Source organism: Juglans regia, chromosome 16 (assembly GCF_001411555.2).
Source record: "Juglans regia cultivar Chandler chromosome 16, Walnut 2.0, whole genome shotgun sequence".
NCBI lineage: Eukaryota > Viridiplantae > Streptophyta > Magnoliopsida > Fagales > Juglandaceae > Juglans > Juglans regia.
Window position 1 is genome coordinate 23,933,260 of NC_049916.1, and position 14,005 is coordinate 23,947,264.

A 14,005-nucleotide genomic window follows, 5' to 3' on the forward strand; every position below is an offset into this window, starting at 1 on the left:
TTGCAAGCAACTGAGCCTTGGGCTAGTTGGATTCTCCATCTTATCCTAAAAAAATTATTGCCGAGATAAGCAACAAAATAACACTAACAATTAATCCCATTCTGGATCAGGAAGAAAAGAAAATCAAATGGGACCAGAGTTTGATTCATCAAAATGCAGGAGGATGAAGAATTTCCAGGCACATATTCCAATTTCAATTAATACCCAATAATCCCATTACAAAAACAAGAAAAACCATTTATATCTTTTCTCCATTTCTCTGTTTCCCCCAACTGAAATTGCCGAATGAGCACAAAGGGAAATTATTTCAGACCAGGAAAAACCACAAATTTTTCGTAAAAGAAAAAAAAAAAAATTATGCACCGTTCTTACCGATCCCCCTCCTAGCTAAGAACCTCGCCACCGGAGGCGTAAGCGCGATGGTAATCGGAACCCGAATGGGAAACAAAGCCTTGTTACAGAGTACAGCCAGAGCCAGGGCTCCACCAGTCGACGCGGCCAGCTCGGCAGTCCGATTCCGCTTCTTCTCCTCCCACACCACTGTCGATTGGGTCTCAGAAACCGGTATGTCCTCCTCGATCATAAACCCATCCGAAGATGAAGAAGAAGTTTCAGGTGGAGAGTGGTCCTTGGTGGAGGATCCGACGCCGCCCATGTGCAATTTCTCGAGGAGGGACTCGACGTCGACGTTGTTCTTGATGGCGACATAGAGGCCGGTGATGGAGGCCGCGGAGACCGAGAAATGAACGCCCAAGGCAACCTTTCCGTACTTTTTTAGGAGCTCGCGGAATCGCCCACCCGCCATTGCTGTATGAAGGAAAAAGGAGGCTAGGGTTTTTCTAGGGTTTTTGAACTTCTGGGCCGAGCTTTTTCCGTTGCGGACTTGCCATTCAGGCCATTGTACATTGCCTTGTATATTCAACAAAGAAAAAAAACACAGAACATTGACTTATACAGTTATACTGTGAATACATCGTTTCTAATTTTCTAATACACGTCATTCCTATTTTATAAAGAAAAATGATTTACATCAACATGTAGCTGCAGCATATTTACTGTACTGAATTTAAAAAAATATATATATATATCATGTGAAGTGTGCTATGGCTACATTAGCCATTCTCAAGATTTTATAAATATTCTACCAACGAAAACATTACAAAAATAACTCTATAAATGAATATCGTTTATCAGATTATAAAATTATTTTTATTATTAAATAATTTTGATAGATCATATGAAATTATATTAATATGTCAGGTTGAGGAGGTTTGGATAGTAAAAATCTTTTAACTCATTTTATTTAATCTAATCATTATAATTTTTTTAAATTTTTTTATAAAATATAATAAATAATTTAATTTTTTTAAATTTTAAAATAATATTCTAATAATATTTTATTTAATTTTAAACATTCATTTCAACTTATTGTTCAAACCTATCCATATTTTTTAATAGGGTATAGTACTTCTCCTTTTTGTATTTCAACCACTTAATTTCACTGTTGTTTGATACATAAAAAAAAAAAATAAAAAAAAAATTACCCTTTCTTTAAGATTATAAGAATAGTACTTTTGCATCTTAGACTCTTTGTGACAAAAATCTTAGACAAATATGCATGATATATAGTTAAGTAATTATTCTCGCGGATTGCACAAGTTGAAGACTTGACACAAAATTTTTTAAGAAGGAACTTTGCTTCTGTATATGAAAGCATGAGACGCTCACCTTTTGTTCTTTTTTTTTTTTTTTTTTGTCTTTCGGATAAAGTACTTTCATTTTCTTTCTTATATATATAATCAACTAAAAATTATATGCAATCATTTTATGTTCTTTAAGATTATTTCACTATCAACTGCACATGACGCAGGCTTGACTAGTACTTCTGTACTGCTAGTGTGTGTGTATATATATATATATATATATGTATGTATGTATAATTAATACATATATAGCTAAATAGTAGAAAATGTTCTCATAATTAGGCCATACAAAGCTTGAAAGAAAATTATAAAAAAAAGTATGAAGTGCTTCACATTTATGTGGAATTATATTTTAATTATGAATTAAGATGGTGTAGGCCGTGGTGGTGGAAGGAAGCAGCATGGTGATCGTGCAGGTGGTTCTGGTTTTGATGATAATCCTGCATGCCACCACCATTCTCTGATGCTTTAGCCATCTCGGGCCACCCTGATCTGGATGGGGTTCGCGTTAGCTCAAGCAGGGAGTCCCTCACATGATCAGCCTCGACCATTTCACTGTCCCTTTTCTACAATATAAAATGCATAAATAAGCAGCAATATTCCTAAATTCTTGTTAACGCTGCTAATTAATGTATATTTGAAAACAATTAACTTAATTACCTCAACTTGGAAAGCATTGCACACTAAGTTTCTGAAGCTAGTTACATTTGCACTTGTTACTTCCAGTCCCAGTGAGTTCAATGCCTCCATTAATCTCACAAACCCCCCAGTCTTGTGCTCACAGAATACCTTCACAAAGAACTTATTCCCATCTATTTGAGCCACCTCCACTTGCACCTATAGTTGCCCCATTAATTCCTTTTTTTCTCATGAATGAAGACATGATCAAAGAAAGATCAAAAGAACAACATTAAGCTACGTATGTACCTCCATCTCATGTTGTGTCGTGTCATTTGAGAATTCTGAGTCCTGCTTTTGTTTCGTCAAATTGCCATTAATGCCTGATTCTCCCGGATGAATGCCATTTGGAGCTTTATCATGTTCAGTTTTAGGGCCAAGAGTGATTGCATTTTGATTTAGAATTTCTGGCTGGACGTTGTGGTGGTTGGCATTCGTGCCTGTGTTTCTAAATCCATCATCTGAATTCTCTTCAAGCTCATCTTGGAGATCTTTCACTTGCTTTTGCAACTCCTCGACAAATTCAATTGCATCCCCCAGGATAGAAGCCCTATCCAACTGAACATGCCACGACTTTTCAACAACATCGATAGCTAGAAGAAGTTTTGATCATAAACAAGAATGCGATATATATAAAGAAACTTCAAGATCATACATTGACCTTTTCAGTCCTACATATCATTCTTGTCAGCCAAGCAAAAGATTAAAGATCATGAATAATATTATACCTTAGAAATCTTAGGGACCAACGCTCGAAGAGCATAGAGCCTATCATTAAGCTTCTTTCTTCTTCTCCTTTCAGCAACAAGGTTTTTCGACTGAGGTCCCTTCCCAGTTGTTCGCCTATGCTTTGCATCATCCTCATCGTCAAACTGATCACTACAATCCGATATCGAATCTGTTCGTCCTGTCTCGTGCTTTAAGGAATCCTTGTCATTCCCCTGCTGCTCCTTCTGTGAGAATGGCTCCATAAACTGGATATGCATGTTAGATGAATTGGTCATCATGGACTGTTGTAATACATCCATCTCGAATTGGTGCCCATTTTCAGAGGAAGACTTAAATGGGTTGATGGGTTTGTCAGAAATGAAGGAATTGTGCGATACTTCATGGCACGTCTCATTTTTGGTTCCGTCTTCTGTAGTGTAATTGCATTGCTGAAGGAAGTTCGTTGGAGAATCACATAGGCGAATTCGGTCAACAGAGATGTCGAAAGGCATACTTAGATTTTGTAATGGTGTTGCGGATGAAACTGGTGGCCGGAAATGATTGTTGGGATCCTTGTGATCATTTTCATCTCCTGGAAATGGCAGCTTTGATTGGAACTCACTCATCGCATTTACATCAACATGAGTGAAGCTTGTGTCCATGTTGCTCGAATTGATGAGGGCCTCCTCCTCCAGTGAAATGTTGCATTGTGCAGTGATAAGATCAATGACATGCTGATCTTCAGCAACCTGTAATAGAAAATAGTTTAGATACAATTTCTCAATGTAAACAATTAATTATCATGAAAAGACAAACAAAGGAAAGGCTACACCATGCCATATTGCTCATGCAAAACATGGGGCAACAATATCATACTTGTTTATTAGCAAACAGTTCAATAACTCCTCCTGCCAATGGAATCAAAACCTTAGTACCAATGCTTTCCTGCAAATGTGAATAGGACCATTATCAACTCGTCATGATCTGGGGTCTAATTTTTAAAAATTAGAAAAGAGGAGAGGATGAGGGTGTTGAGTACTCACCTTTAGGACACTTGATTCTGTATTATTTGAGAAGTTTAGCCAACTGGGCTGGCTTGATATCAAGGTTTGTGCATAAACTCTGCTCCAGGCCACACCCATAATGAGATTAAAATTTTGACAATATGAAAGAAAAGGGTTTGAAGAATAATTAGTGTGAGGCTGAATGAATACATGATATGCATGTACTTAAAACATATATACGTACGTACCCAGGGTCGAGGGGCATGGAAGAAGGCAATTGAGCTAAAAGGTCACAAGATTTCGTTCTTGGATGCGGATAAATGGTATCCCTACATGGAAGGACGGGAGAAACAGGAAAAAGAAATTCTCCGGCATTTGGGGTGTTGTTAGTCCCAGCACAGCAACAATCCATCCATTCAATAAACCTGAAACAAACCACAAAAATCAGAGAGAGAGAAGAGAGAGAGAGAGAGAGAGAGAGAGAGATTAGGAACTACTTTTTCTTTACCTCTGGTCTTCACTCAATTTCCACAGAACACAATAATCCCAACCTTTCAAACCAACAAGGGATCTTAGCCTCTCCATTAGGTTGTGCAAGATGATGTTCATGTTTCCTGAAAGATTTTTTTTTTTAACAAAGCAAGTTGGAAATTCGAGATGCTATTAGAATCCCATTATCTAATATTACAAGATCATGTCAGCAAATAAAGAAGGTAACATAAAAATTCATCATAAAGCTTTTTGGGGCATGTGTATGCTTGTTTGCGTGTGAGGTATATAACTGAATGAACCATTTTGAGAGAGAGAGAGAGAGAGAGAGACCTGGCAGAAAACAGTACCTCCTGTTACTTCCAACTTCCCTTTTGACTGAACAAAGAAAGAAAAGCAAAAGAAGAAGGGAAGAACCAGCGAAAGAGAAACAGAAAAAGCAAAACCAGATATCCATACAAATTAACTTCAGTTGATAGCAATGATTAACTGCGGCACCATCCAAGCTTATATAACAACCACCTGAAACCGAGTTATCCAAGATGATGATCAACTATATAGCCTGCCTAGATTATATATGAAAAAATATAAATGAGAAATCAGACAAAAAAATATCAACTCACGACCATTTATCATTTCTGATAATGAACGTTGAGCTTATTTTTTCTATATATATAAATATATAGCTACAGCATATGCATGCAGTTGCCTTCATGTCTTTTCTTCTCATTTTATCATGGCATCGTTACCTCATTCATTCCAAAACAGCCATCTCATGAGAAAACTCAGAAGAAACAAAAACCCTCATCTTCTTTTGAAGCTTTTAGAAGAAGACATTAATACAACAATATTAATAATATTCACTTTGATTCTACATGAGTTGTTTCTTTTTATATTTGGATCGAAGCTGTTACAATGGTAGGTGAACAGCAGTCCATGCATGAGATAGAGATTTTTGTTTTTTATTTTTTGGTATGGAAACTGAAGAATATTATAAGTAGCGATGGAGCTGATGAGAGGAAAAGAAGGAAAAGATAATACGTGAGTTGGTAATGATGGGGAGAGGGGCATATTGCATGACCTAAGATTATGTACAAAACCCTAACTACCTTACGAAGTTTTTGATCATCATCATCCGTTTTGGTAATTAATTAGTATCCCCTTTCATGCTTCAACTACTCTACAACTTTGCCGAGAAAATCAAAACTGCCCAAACGTACAACTTTGAGCCAAGAAATTAGAAAGCTATATACACCAAGAATAATACTATATATAGTCGTGGAGTGCGCAAATCGCGTTGTGCAGTTATTTTAAAAAAAAGTAAGATCTACTATTAAAAAATTAGTTTCTTTAATTTTCATGTGGATCTCGTATTTATTCATTTTTTCAAAGTGATTGCACAGAGCGCGCTTATACACTCACGACTACAACTATCATTTCTCTATATATCAGTGCCATTTATACTTTGCTAATTCTAAACAAATATAATTTTATTTTTTATATATTTAATTTAATATTAAGTTCTAATATATTTTCATCTAAATCCTAATTTGGCCCCTCCCCATTTTTTACATAAGGTAAAAAAAGAATGAAATAAAAAAACTTTAGAAATATCCAAAAAATTAAAATTTTGCAAAATTATTCTTTTTTAAGAAAAAATTTCAAAGAAAGTTTCAATTTTATTTAATTTTAAAAAAATAGTTTTTATTTTTAATATGATATTTTGTCTTTTTGAGACTTTGAAGGATAATTTTGTTTTCTTGAAATAAAATGGATCAGTATGTTACAACTTTTTGATAGTTTTAAGAGATGATGTAAAGATTAACAACTTTCAAAGTGATTTAAGTTTTAAAAATTATAAAAATTCTCTATGCTTACTTTAATATTTGCTACCATCAAGCAATGTACAAACAATTATATTAAATAGAGTAACACTAGAGTCATCGTTGGAGTTTCTTAGTGTATTTTATATATTTTTTTTACATACATATTTTTAAAAAAATATATTTTTAAGAAATAAAAAAAATTCACAATATTATTAAAAAGTACTTTTTTAGTCACGGAGTAAAAAAAAAAAATCCCAGCGAGAATACTAGTATTATTCTATTAAATATTGTAGAGTTTATATCTTACATTGTATATATATACATCTTTTCAATCGCAGAAAGTACTTTCGGGCAAAACATTGTATCAGCTCTAAAAGCCTCGCTTGGGAGTAGATTTCACCTCATTTCATTTAAAAAAATTTCATAATTTTATTTTTAAACATCATTTAAACATAAACACTTTTAATTTTAAATCTTAAATTTTTTTATCTAATTATAATTATCTAATCATTATAATTTTTTCAAACTTTTAAACAAAATACAAAAAAATTCAACCTTTTTAAATTTTAAAATAAAAATTATATTCTAAAAATATTTTAACTTTATAAATTTTTTATTTCTTAAAATCTAATAAAACGACTTAATTTAAATCATTTTAATACTATACGCAATTTTTTTTATCGTATCACATCTCCAAATAGGGCCCAAGTGTTGTTGGCCCGACCCAATAAACGACACAGCAGCAGTTTATCGCACGAAATTTGGTTCCACAACGATGCTCTTCCGTTTTGTAATATATTATATTATAAAATTATTTTTATTATAAAATAAATTTAACATTTCATATCAAATATTAATTTATAGATTTATCTTGACCCACCTTTATAATTATCAAAGGTTTCAAAGTTTGACTCTTTAAAACTGTCCTCTCATTTTATTCTTTTATTTTGAACGTAGTTAATTGTTTTAAAAAAAATTTATTTTTTTATTAATTAAAGATATTAATGTGTTAATATTTTTTTATTTTTAAAAATATTTAAATATGTTAAAAAAAAAAAAAAACCCCAATTAAGAGCGCGCCAAATAAGCAAATGGAGTGGCATATTTAGTAGCACTACCTTTAAAAATATCGTTCATGAAGTTGCTCGCTCCTTTTGCTCTGTCTGTCAAGATTAATCGACTTTGATCTCAAGATTCGAGGAACTTAAGAGATAAGTCAGTAGATAATCTGTCCCAAAATCCTCAATCTACAGTAGCAGTTCAGCACCTGGGAAACATAACTGCTATATTTGGAAAGACAATGCTCACAAGCCATCCTCCTTAATTTACTCTATGTCTCTGTATAGAGTTTTGTATTGTACATATATGTCTTGTTTAATAGCCACTGTCAGTAATTTTAGCTAAATTATTTTATTCTTCCTTCACCTGTATAAATTACCCTCTCGGGCTCCTCTGTATTTTAAGAGCTTTGATAGCATATTTTGAATATATTTCAAACTTTTCAAGTTATTTTCTCTCAACAAAATTGTAACTTATTTTTCTAATCCTTCGTTCAATTCTAACATTTGAGAACAGTAATTAACTTTGTCAAGCAAAACTGCTACGTCAACAACGTCAGTAATTCACTTCTGCTGTACCAATTCGATTTAAGGGTTCGTCTCTAACTTTTTTCCTCTGTTCGTCTCTCTCAAGAAAACTGAACCTTCTGTTCTGTTGCTCTTTGATTCTTTTTTTTTTTTTAGCTTTGGTCCTGCTATGTTTTTATGGGTATGAATCTCTCTATTTCTCTTTTGGTTTTTATGCGTTGCAAGTATACTCTGAGTAAATTGGTTGGGTTTATTTAATGCTCCGAACCTAATCCTATGCTCTTTTGCGTTTTTTTCTTGGGCGCATTTTGTTTGTGAAGGAAATAGCGTCTGCCGTCTGTTAATTGATATGTGGGTCTGCATTTTGTAGATTCTTCTACAGTCCTACTTTGTTTGGTTTGTAGATTCATCGGCAGTCAACCATTATGTTATTAATAATTAAGAAAGGTCACGTTCAAATACTACACAATCAACTACACATCACGTGGTTGCACGACAAGTGTATGTGTATATATCTAAATACAGAGCTTGTAAAAGATGTTCCAATAAGGTGATACGAAGTTTGAAACAAAATTATACTTGTTCAAAGTGCTTCACATTTGATAATCTGGAATTAATTATATGTTAGTTATGAAGATGGTGTAGGTGGTGGAGGAAGGAACTACATGGTGGTTGTACAGATGGTTTTTTTTTTTTTTCAATGGGATGACATCCCAATTTTATTGAAACCCTCGTTTATGGTGGAGGAAAACCGTGTAAACAAATCGAATACCTGTGGGTTACATATAAACAAAACATCCAAACTTAGATATCAAAATAAAATCCAAACCATATTATGAACCAGTCCTATCTACTTCAAATTATAATATTATGAACCATATTATGAATCCAAACTTAGCGGAACAAAATTATTATCTACTTCGAACATGAGGCAAGTCCCATCTATCTGTACGAACCAGTCCTTGAAACCAGTCCTTGAAACCATCCCTGTCCAAAGTTGTATAGATGGTTCTGGTACTGGTTATGGTTATGCTGATAATCCATGCCGACACCATTCTCTGATGCTTTAATAATCTCGGGACACCCTCTGGATGGGTATTGCGTTAGCTCAAGCAAGGAGTCCCTCACATGATCAACCTGAACTATTTCACTGTCCCTTTTCTACAGTCCATAAAATGCATTAGGGGTGTGCAAAATTCTGAAAATTTCGACTTCGTCCAACTTCCGCTCTGACTCCGACTCCGACTTCGTCGGAGTCATCGGAATTCGGAGTCGGAATTCGGAGTAGCTCCGAATATCTATTCGGAGTCGGAGCTCCAGGAAGCTCCGATTCTGACTCCGAAATTTTTTTTACTGAACACTTGCGCTCGAGCGAGGTGTCGAGCGCAAGTCGAGCACACGTTGTATTGAACATTGGCTCGAGCGACAAGTCGAGCGGAAGTTGAGCAAATCTCTCTGGAAGAGTTCTGCTCGAGCGACATGTCGAGCGGAAGTCGAGCGAACCTCTCTGGAAGAGTTCCGCTCGAGCGCACGTCGAGTTCCGATCTTATGTCGGAGCTCCGATAGGAGGTCGGAGCTCCAATTTGGCTCCGACTCTTGTCGGAGTCGGAGGTCGGAAACGAGCACTCCGACTCCGTCGGAGTCGGAGCCTAGCCCTAAAATGCATAAATAAGATATCATAAATTCTCTTTTTGGCTTCTTGTATATTGAAGTTGGCGTTTTCTGAAAAGGAAATAATAATAGGGGTTTGCTATGCATCTGCCTACACCCGGCACACACTTCACATATATTTTTTTTTTTTTACACTCAATGCATTGAGTGTGTGCCGGTGTAGGCAGATGCAAAAATTTTTCCATAATAATAACAAGAAAACAAGTGTTAGAACTTGGAACAAACTTACCTCAACCTTTTTTTTTTTTTTTTTTTTATAAGTAAACGAAACTTACCTCAACTTTGAAAATATTGGACACAAGGCCCCTGAAGCTAGTTACATTTGCGTTTGTTACTTCCAGTCCTAGAGAGTTCAATGCCTGCATTTATGTCATGAACCCCCTAGGCTTGTGCTCGCAGAATACCTTCACAAAGAACTCGTTCCCATCTATCTGAGCCACCTCCACTTGGACCTATAGTTGGCCTAGACCTTTTTCTCATGAAGATATCAAAGAAAATAGATTTCCAAGATGAAAATAATATAAGAACATTAGGTACCTCCATCGGTTTGTGCCTTATCATTAGAAATTTCCAAGTCTTGATTTTGTTTTGATGAACTGTCATTGCCTGATTCTGCCAGGCGAATGACATTTAGAGCTCTATCACGTTCCGTTTTAGGCCCAAGATCGATTCCATTTTGGTTTAGAATTTCTGGTTGGACATTTTGGTGGTTGCCATATGTGCCTGTGTATCTACCTCCATCATCCGAATGCTCTTCAAGCTCATCTTGGAGATCTCTCACTTGCTTTTGCAACTCCTTGACAAATTCAATTGCATCCCCCAAGATAGAAGCCTTATCCAACTGTGCATGCCACAACTTTTCAATATCTCCAGCTCGAAGAAGTTTTTATAAACAAAAATGGGGTATAAAGAAACTTCAAGATACAATGACTTTTCAGTCCTATCATTCTTGTGAGCCAAGCAAAGGATTAAAGATGGATACCTTAGAAATCTTAGGGACTAGTGCCCGAAGAGCAAAGAGCCTATCATTAAGCTTCTCACTGCAATCCGATATTGAATCTGTTCGCCCTGTCTCACGCTTGGTGGAATCCATATCATTCCCCTGCTGTTCCTTTTCTGAGAATGGCTCCATAAACTGGATATGCATGTTAGATGAATTTGACATCATGGACTGTTGTAATGTATCCAGCTCGAATTGGTGCCCATTCTCAAAGGAAGACTTAAATGGGTTGATGGGTATGTCAGAAATGAAGGAATTGTGTGATCCTTCATGGTACGTGTCATTTTTGGTTGTCTTCTGTAGTGTAATTGCATTGCTGAAGGAAGTTCGTTGGCAAATCACATAGGCAAATTTGGTCAACAGAGATGTTGGAAGGCATATTTAGATATTGTTATGGAGTTGCAGATAAAACTGGTGGCCGGAAATGATTGTTGGGATCCTTGTGATCATTTTCATCTCTTGAAAGGGCAGCTTTGATTGGAATTCACTCATCGCAATTACATCAACGGTGAAGCTTGTGTCCATGTTGCTTGAAGTGGTGAGGACTTCCTGCTCCAGTGAAATGTTGCATTGGGCAGTGATAGGATCAATGGTATGCTGATCTTCAGCAACCTGTAATAGGAATTAGTTTAGATGAACTTTCTCAATATAACAGTCATCATGAAAAGACAATTTGCCATAGATAAACAAAGGAAAGGCTACTCCATATCGCTCATGCAAAACATGGCCGGGCGACAATTATTCTTGCATTTGTTAAGTTCATGCTGAAGAAAAATAAGAAAGGAACATTGAATACGAAGCATCATACTTGTTTATTAGCCAATAGCTCAATAACTCCTCCTGCCAATGGAATCAAAACCCTAGTACCAATACTTTCGTGCAAATCATGTGAATAGGACCATTATCAACTCACCTTGATCTGGGGCCTAATTTTCTTTAGAAAGAAAAGATGAGCGGAAGTGGGTGTTGAGTACTCACCTTTAGATCAACACTTGATTCTGTGTTATTTGAGAAGTTTAGCCAATTGGGCTCGTTTGATATTAAGGTCTGTGCCTAAATTCTGCTCCAGTCACACCCTTAAATCTTAATGAGATTAAAAATTTTGAAAATATGAAAGAAAATGCCTCATGAAGAACAACTCATGCATGTATGGCTGAATAAATACATAAATGACTTATACAGACCCAGAGTCGAGGGGCAGGGAAGAAGACAGTTTAGCTAGAAGGTCACAAGACTTCGACGTTCTTGAATGCTGAAACGTGTATCCCTGCATGGAAGGATAGGAGAAACAGGAAAGATAAGTTCTTCGGCATTTTGGGTGGTGTTGTCGGTCCCAGCGCAATAGCAACCCATCCATTCAATAAACCTGAAATAAACCATGGACATCACAGAGAAGGTACCTTTGATCTTCACTCAATTTGCACATAACACAATAATCCCAACCTTTCAAACCGATAAGGGATCTTAGCATCTTCATTAGGTTGTGCAAGATGTTGTTCATGTTTCCTGAAAAAAAAATTTTGAACAAAGCGAGTGGAAAATTCGAATTCAATATGTGCCAATAGAATTCCATTATCTAGTACGTACAATTTGTCAGCAACCAAAGAAGGTAACATAAAATATATATAATCGTAATGCTTTTTGTTGCATATACATACATATATTTATATATATATATATATATATGTATATGTATGTGTGCGCGCGCGCTTGTCTGCGTTTGAAGTATATGACTTGCCTTAACCCCTTGGAGAGAGAGGCAAGTGACCTGGCAAAAACAGTACCTACGTACTCTTCCTTCCTGCATGTCCTCTTCTGTCTGAACAAAGAAAGAAAAGCAAAAGAAGAATGGAAGAAGCAACAAAAGAGAAGCAGAAAAGGCAAAATCATACATCAATCCATACAAAGTTACAAACTTCAGTTTACTAAAAGCAGTCATATTTTAAAGAAGGAAAATGCTAGTGTATCTCACTGCATGGTGGTTCCTACACGCGACAGAAATTCCAGATTTTCCCTCCCTATCAATGTAGACTTCAAGTTTGATATAGAATGTAATGATTAATTCAATGTAGATTTTAAGTTTTGAGTTATTAGCTTAAAGTAAAAAAATTACATATTAATCAAATTTTGAAGATTATGATAGCTAATTTAATGCCAATGCTTTAATTAATTGTCAGAAAAAATTGAGAATCAGGAAAAAAAATACAAACTTTTTGTATTTGGATCTATATTATATTATATTAAGCTGTTACATTGGTAGGACGTGAAGAGCAGCCCATGCATGAGAGAGGGAGGGAGGGAGGAAAGAAAGGAGTATCCAAGTATATATAGTATTGGGAATAACTGTAGATCTAAGACTAACTCGAAGTATAGTAGCGGAACTAAACGAAAGAAATTGATGACAATCACACAGAAAGAACACCAAGAATTAAGTGGTTCGACTCAAAATAAGCCTACGTCCACTGGTGGGGTCGGTATCGAAGATTTCACTATCAACAAAGATGGAGTACAGATGAATATAACAAAACTTCACAAGGAAGTTATCTCTCAAAACTCACTCTATACCTTCTCTCTCAAGAAAACACTAAAAACAAGTGAAAAAAGTGATTTCTGAAGTTATAAGAGAAGTGGGCGCCGTTTGGTATTTATAGGAACAGTAATGTTCACTTCTGTGAACATTGGCTCGAGCGAACATTCGAGCGAGCGTCGAGCGAACGTAGGTTTTCTGCACTTCGCTCAAGCCAACAGTCGAGCGATAGTCGAGCGAAGCTCTCTGCCTGAACTCGCTCGAGCTGGGTGTTGAGCGAGGGTCGAGCGAAGCTCTCTGACTTGGATACCGCTCGAGCTGCATGTCGAGCGGATATCGAGCGAAGCTCTCTGTCTGAATTCGCTCGAGCTGAGAGTCGAGCGAATGTCGAGCGAAGCTCTCTGACTTCATATTGCTCGAGCTGAATCTCGAGCGATGCTTGAGCGAGACTCTCTGTCTGACTTCGCTCGAGCCAAGTGTAACTTCGCTCGAGCGAACCTACGACACATGCACTGTTCCATCTGAATTCAAGCCACCTTTTAACAAATCTCCACCTTGGCTTGAACTCTGCCAAAAACACAAAAAACCTCTGACCACAAAACCAATCCCCACCACCAAATCCCTTACGGGAATAACAAAATGCAAACACCAATCAAGTCCAAACAAAGTTTGAACTTGTATACTGCAACTGGCTTAGTCATCATATCTGCTGGATTCTCTGTAGTAGCAATCTTCAGAATCTGTATAAGACCCTCTGTAACAATCTCTCTGAGAAAATGATACCTGACATCAATGTGCTTCGTTCTCTCATGA

At 36.1% G+C, this 14,005-nt stretch overlaps 2 protein-coding genes and 1 pseudogene across 3 annotated transcripts; all 3 read right to left on the minus strand.

The window, feature by feature from the left end:
- Window positions 1-139: 139 nt before the first annotated feature.
- On the minus strand, window positions 140-954 carry LOC109006612. The gene has a single exon (XM_018985951.2). The coding sequence runs from the start codon at window positions 803-805 to the stop codon at window positions 356-358; it is 450 nt and encodes a 149-aa protein (XP_018841496.1). The 5' UTR covers window positions 806-954; the 3' UTR covers window positions 140-355.
- A 1,006-nt stretch (window positions 955-1,960) lies between these two features.
- On the minus strand, window positions 1,961-5,548 carry LOC109006611 (transcription factor ABORTED MICROSPORES-like). 2 transcript variants are annotated; one of them, XM_018985949.2, is made up of 10 exons: window positions 5,332-5,548; window positions 4,916-5,104; window positions 4,602-4,707; window positions 4,342-4,518; window positions 4,133-4,211; window positions 3,966-4,034; window positions 3,110-3,838; window positions 2,631-2,939; window positions 2,364-2,540; window positions 1,961-2,269 (listed from the first exon to the last, which is right to left on the minus strand). In XM_018985949.2, the coding sequence occupies exons 2-10, from the start codon at window positions 5,037-5,039 to the stop codon at window positions 2,060-2,062; spliced, it is 1,980 nt and encodes a 659-aa protein (XP_018841494.1). In that variant the 5' UTR covers window positions 5,040-5,104; window positions 5,332-5,548; the 3' UTR covers window positions 1,961-2,059. The 2 variants fall into 2 exon arrangements, with proteins under 2 accessions (XP_018841494.1, XP_018841495.1); XM_018985950.2 differs by having other exon boundaries at window positions 5,042-5,104; window positions 5,332-5,502.
- Window positions 5,549-8,936: 3,388 nt separating this feature from the next.
- Window positions 8,937-12,142, minus strand: LOC109006481 (annotated as a pseudogene).
- Window positions 12,143-14,005: the final 1,863 nt, after the last annotated feature.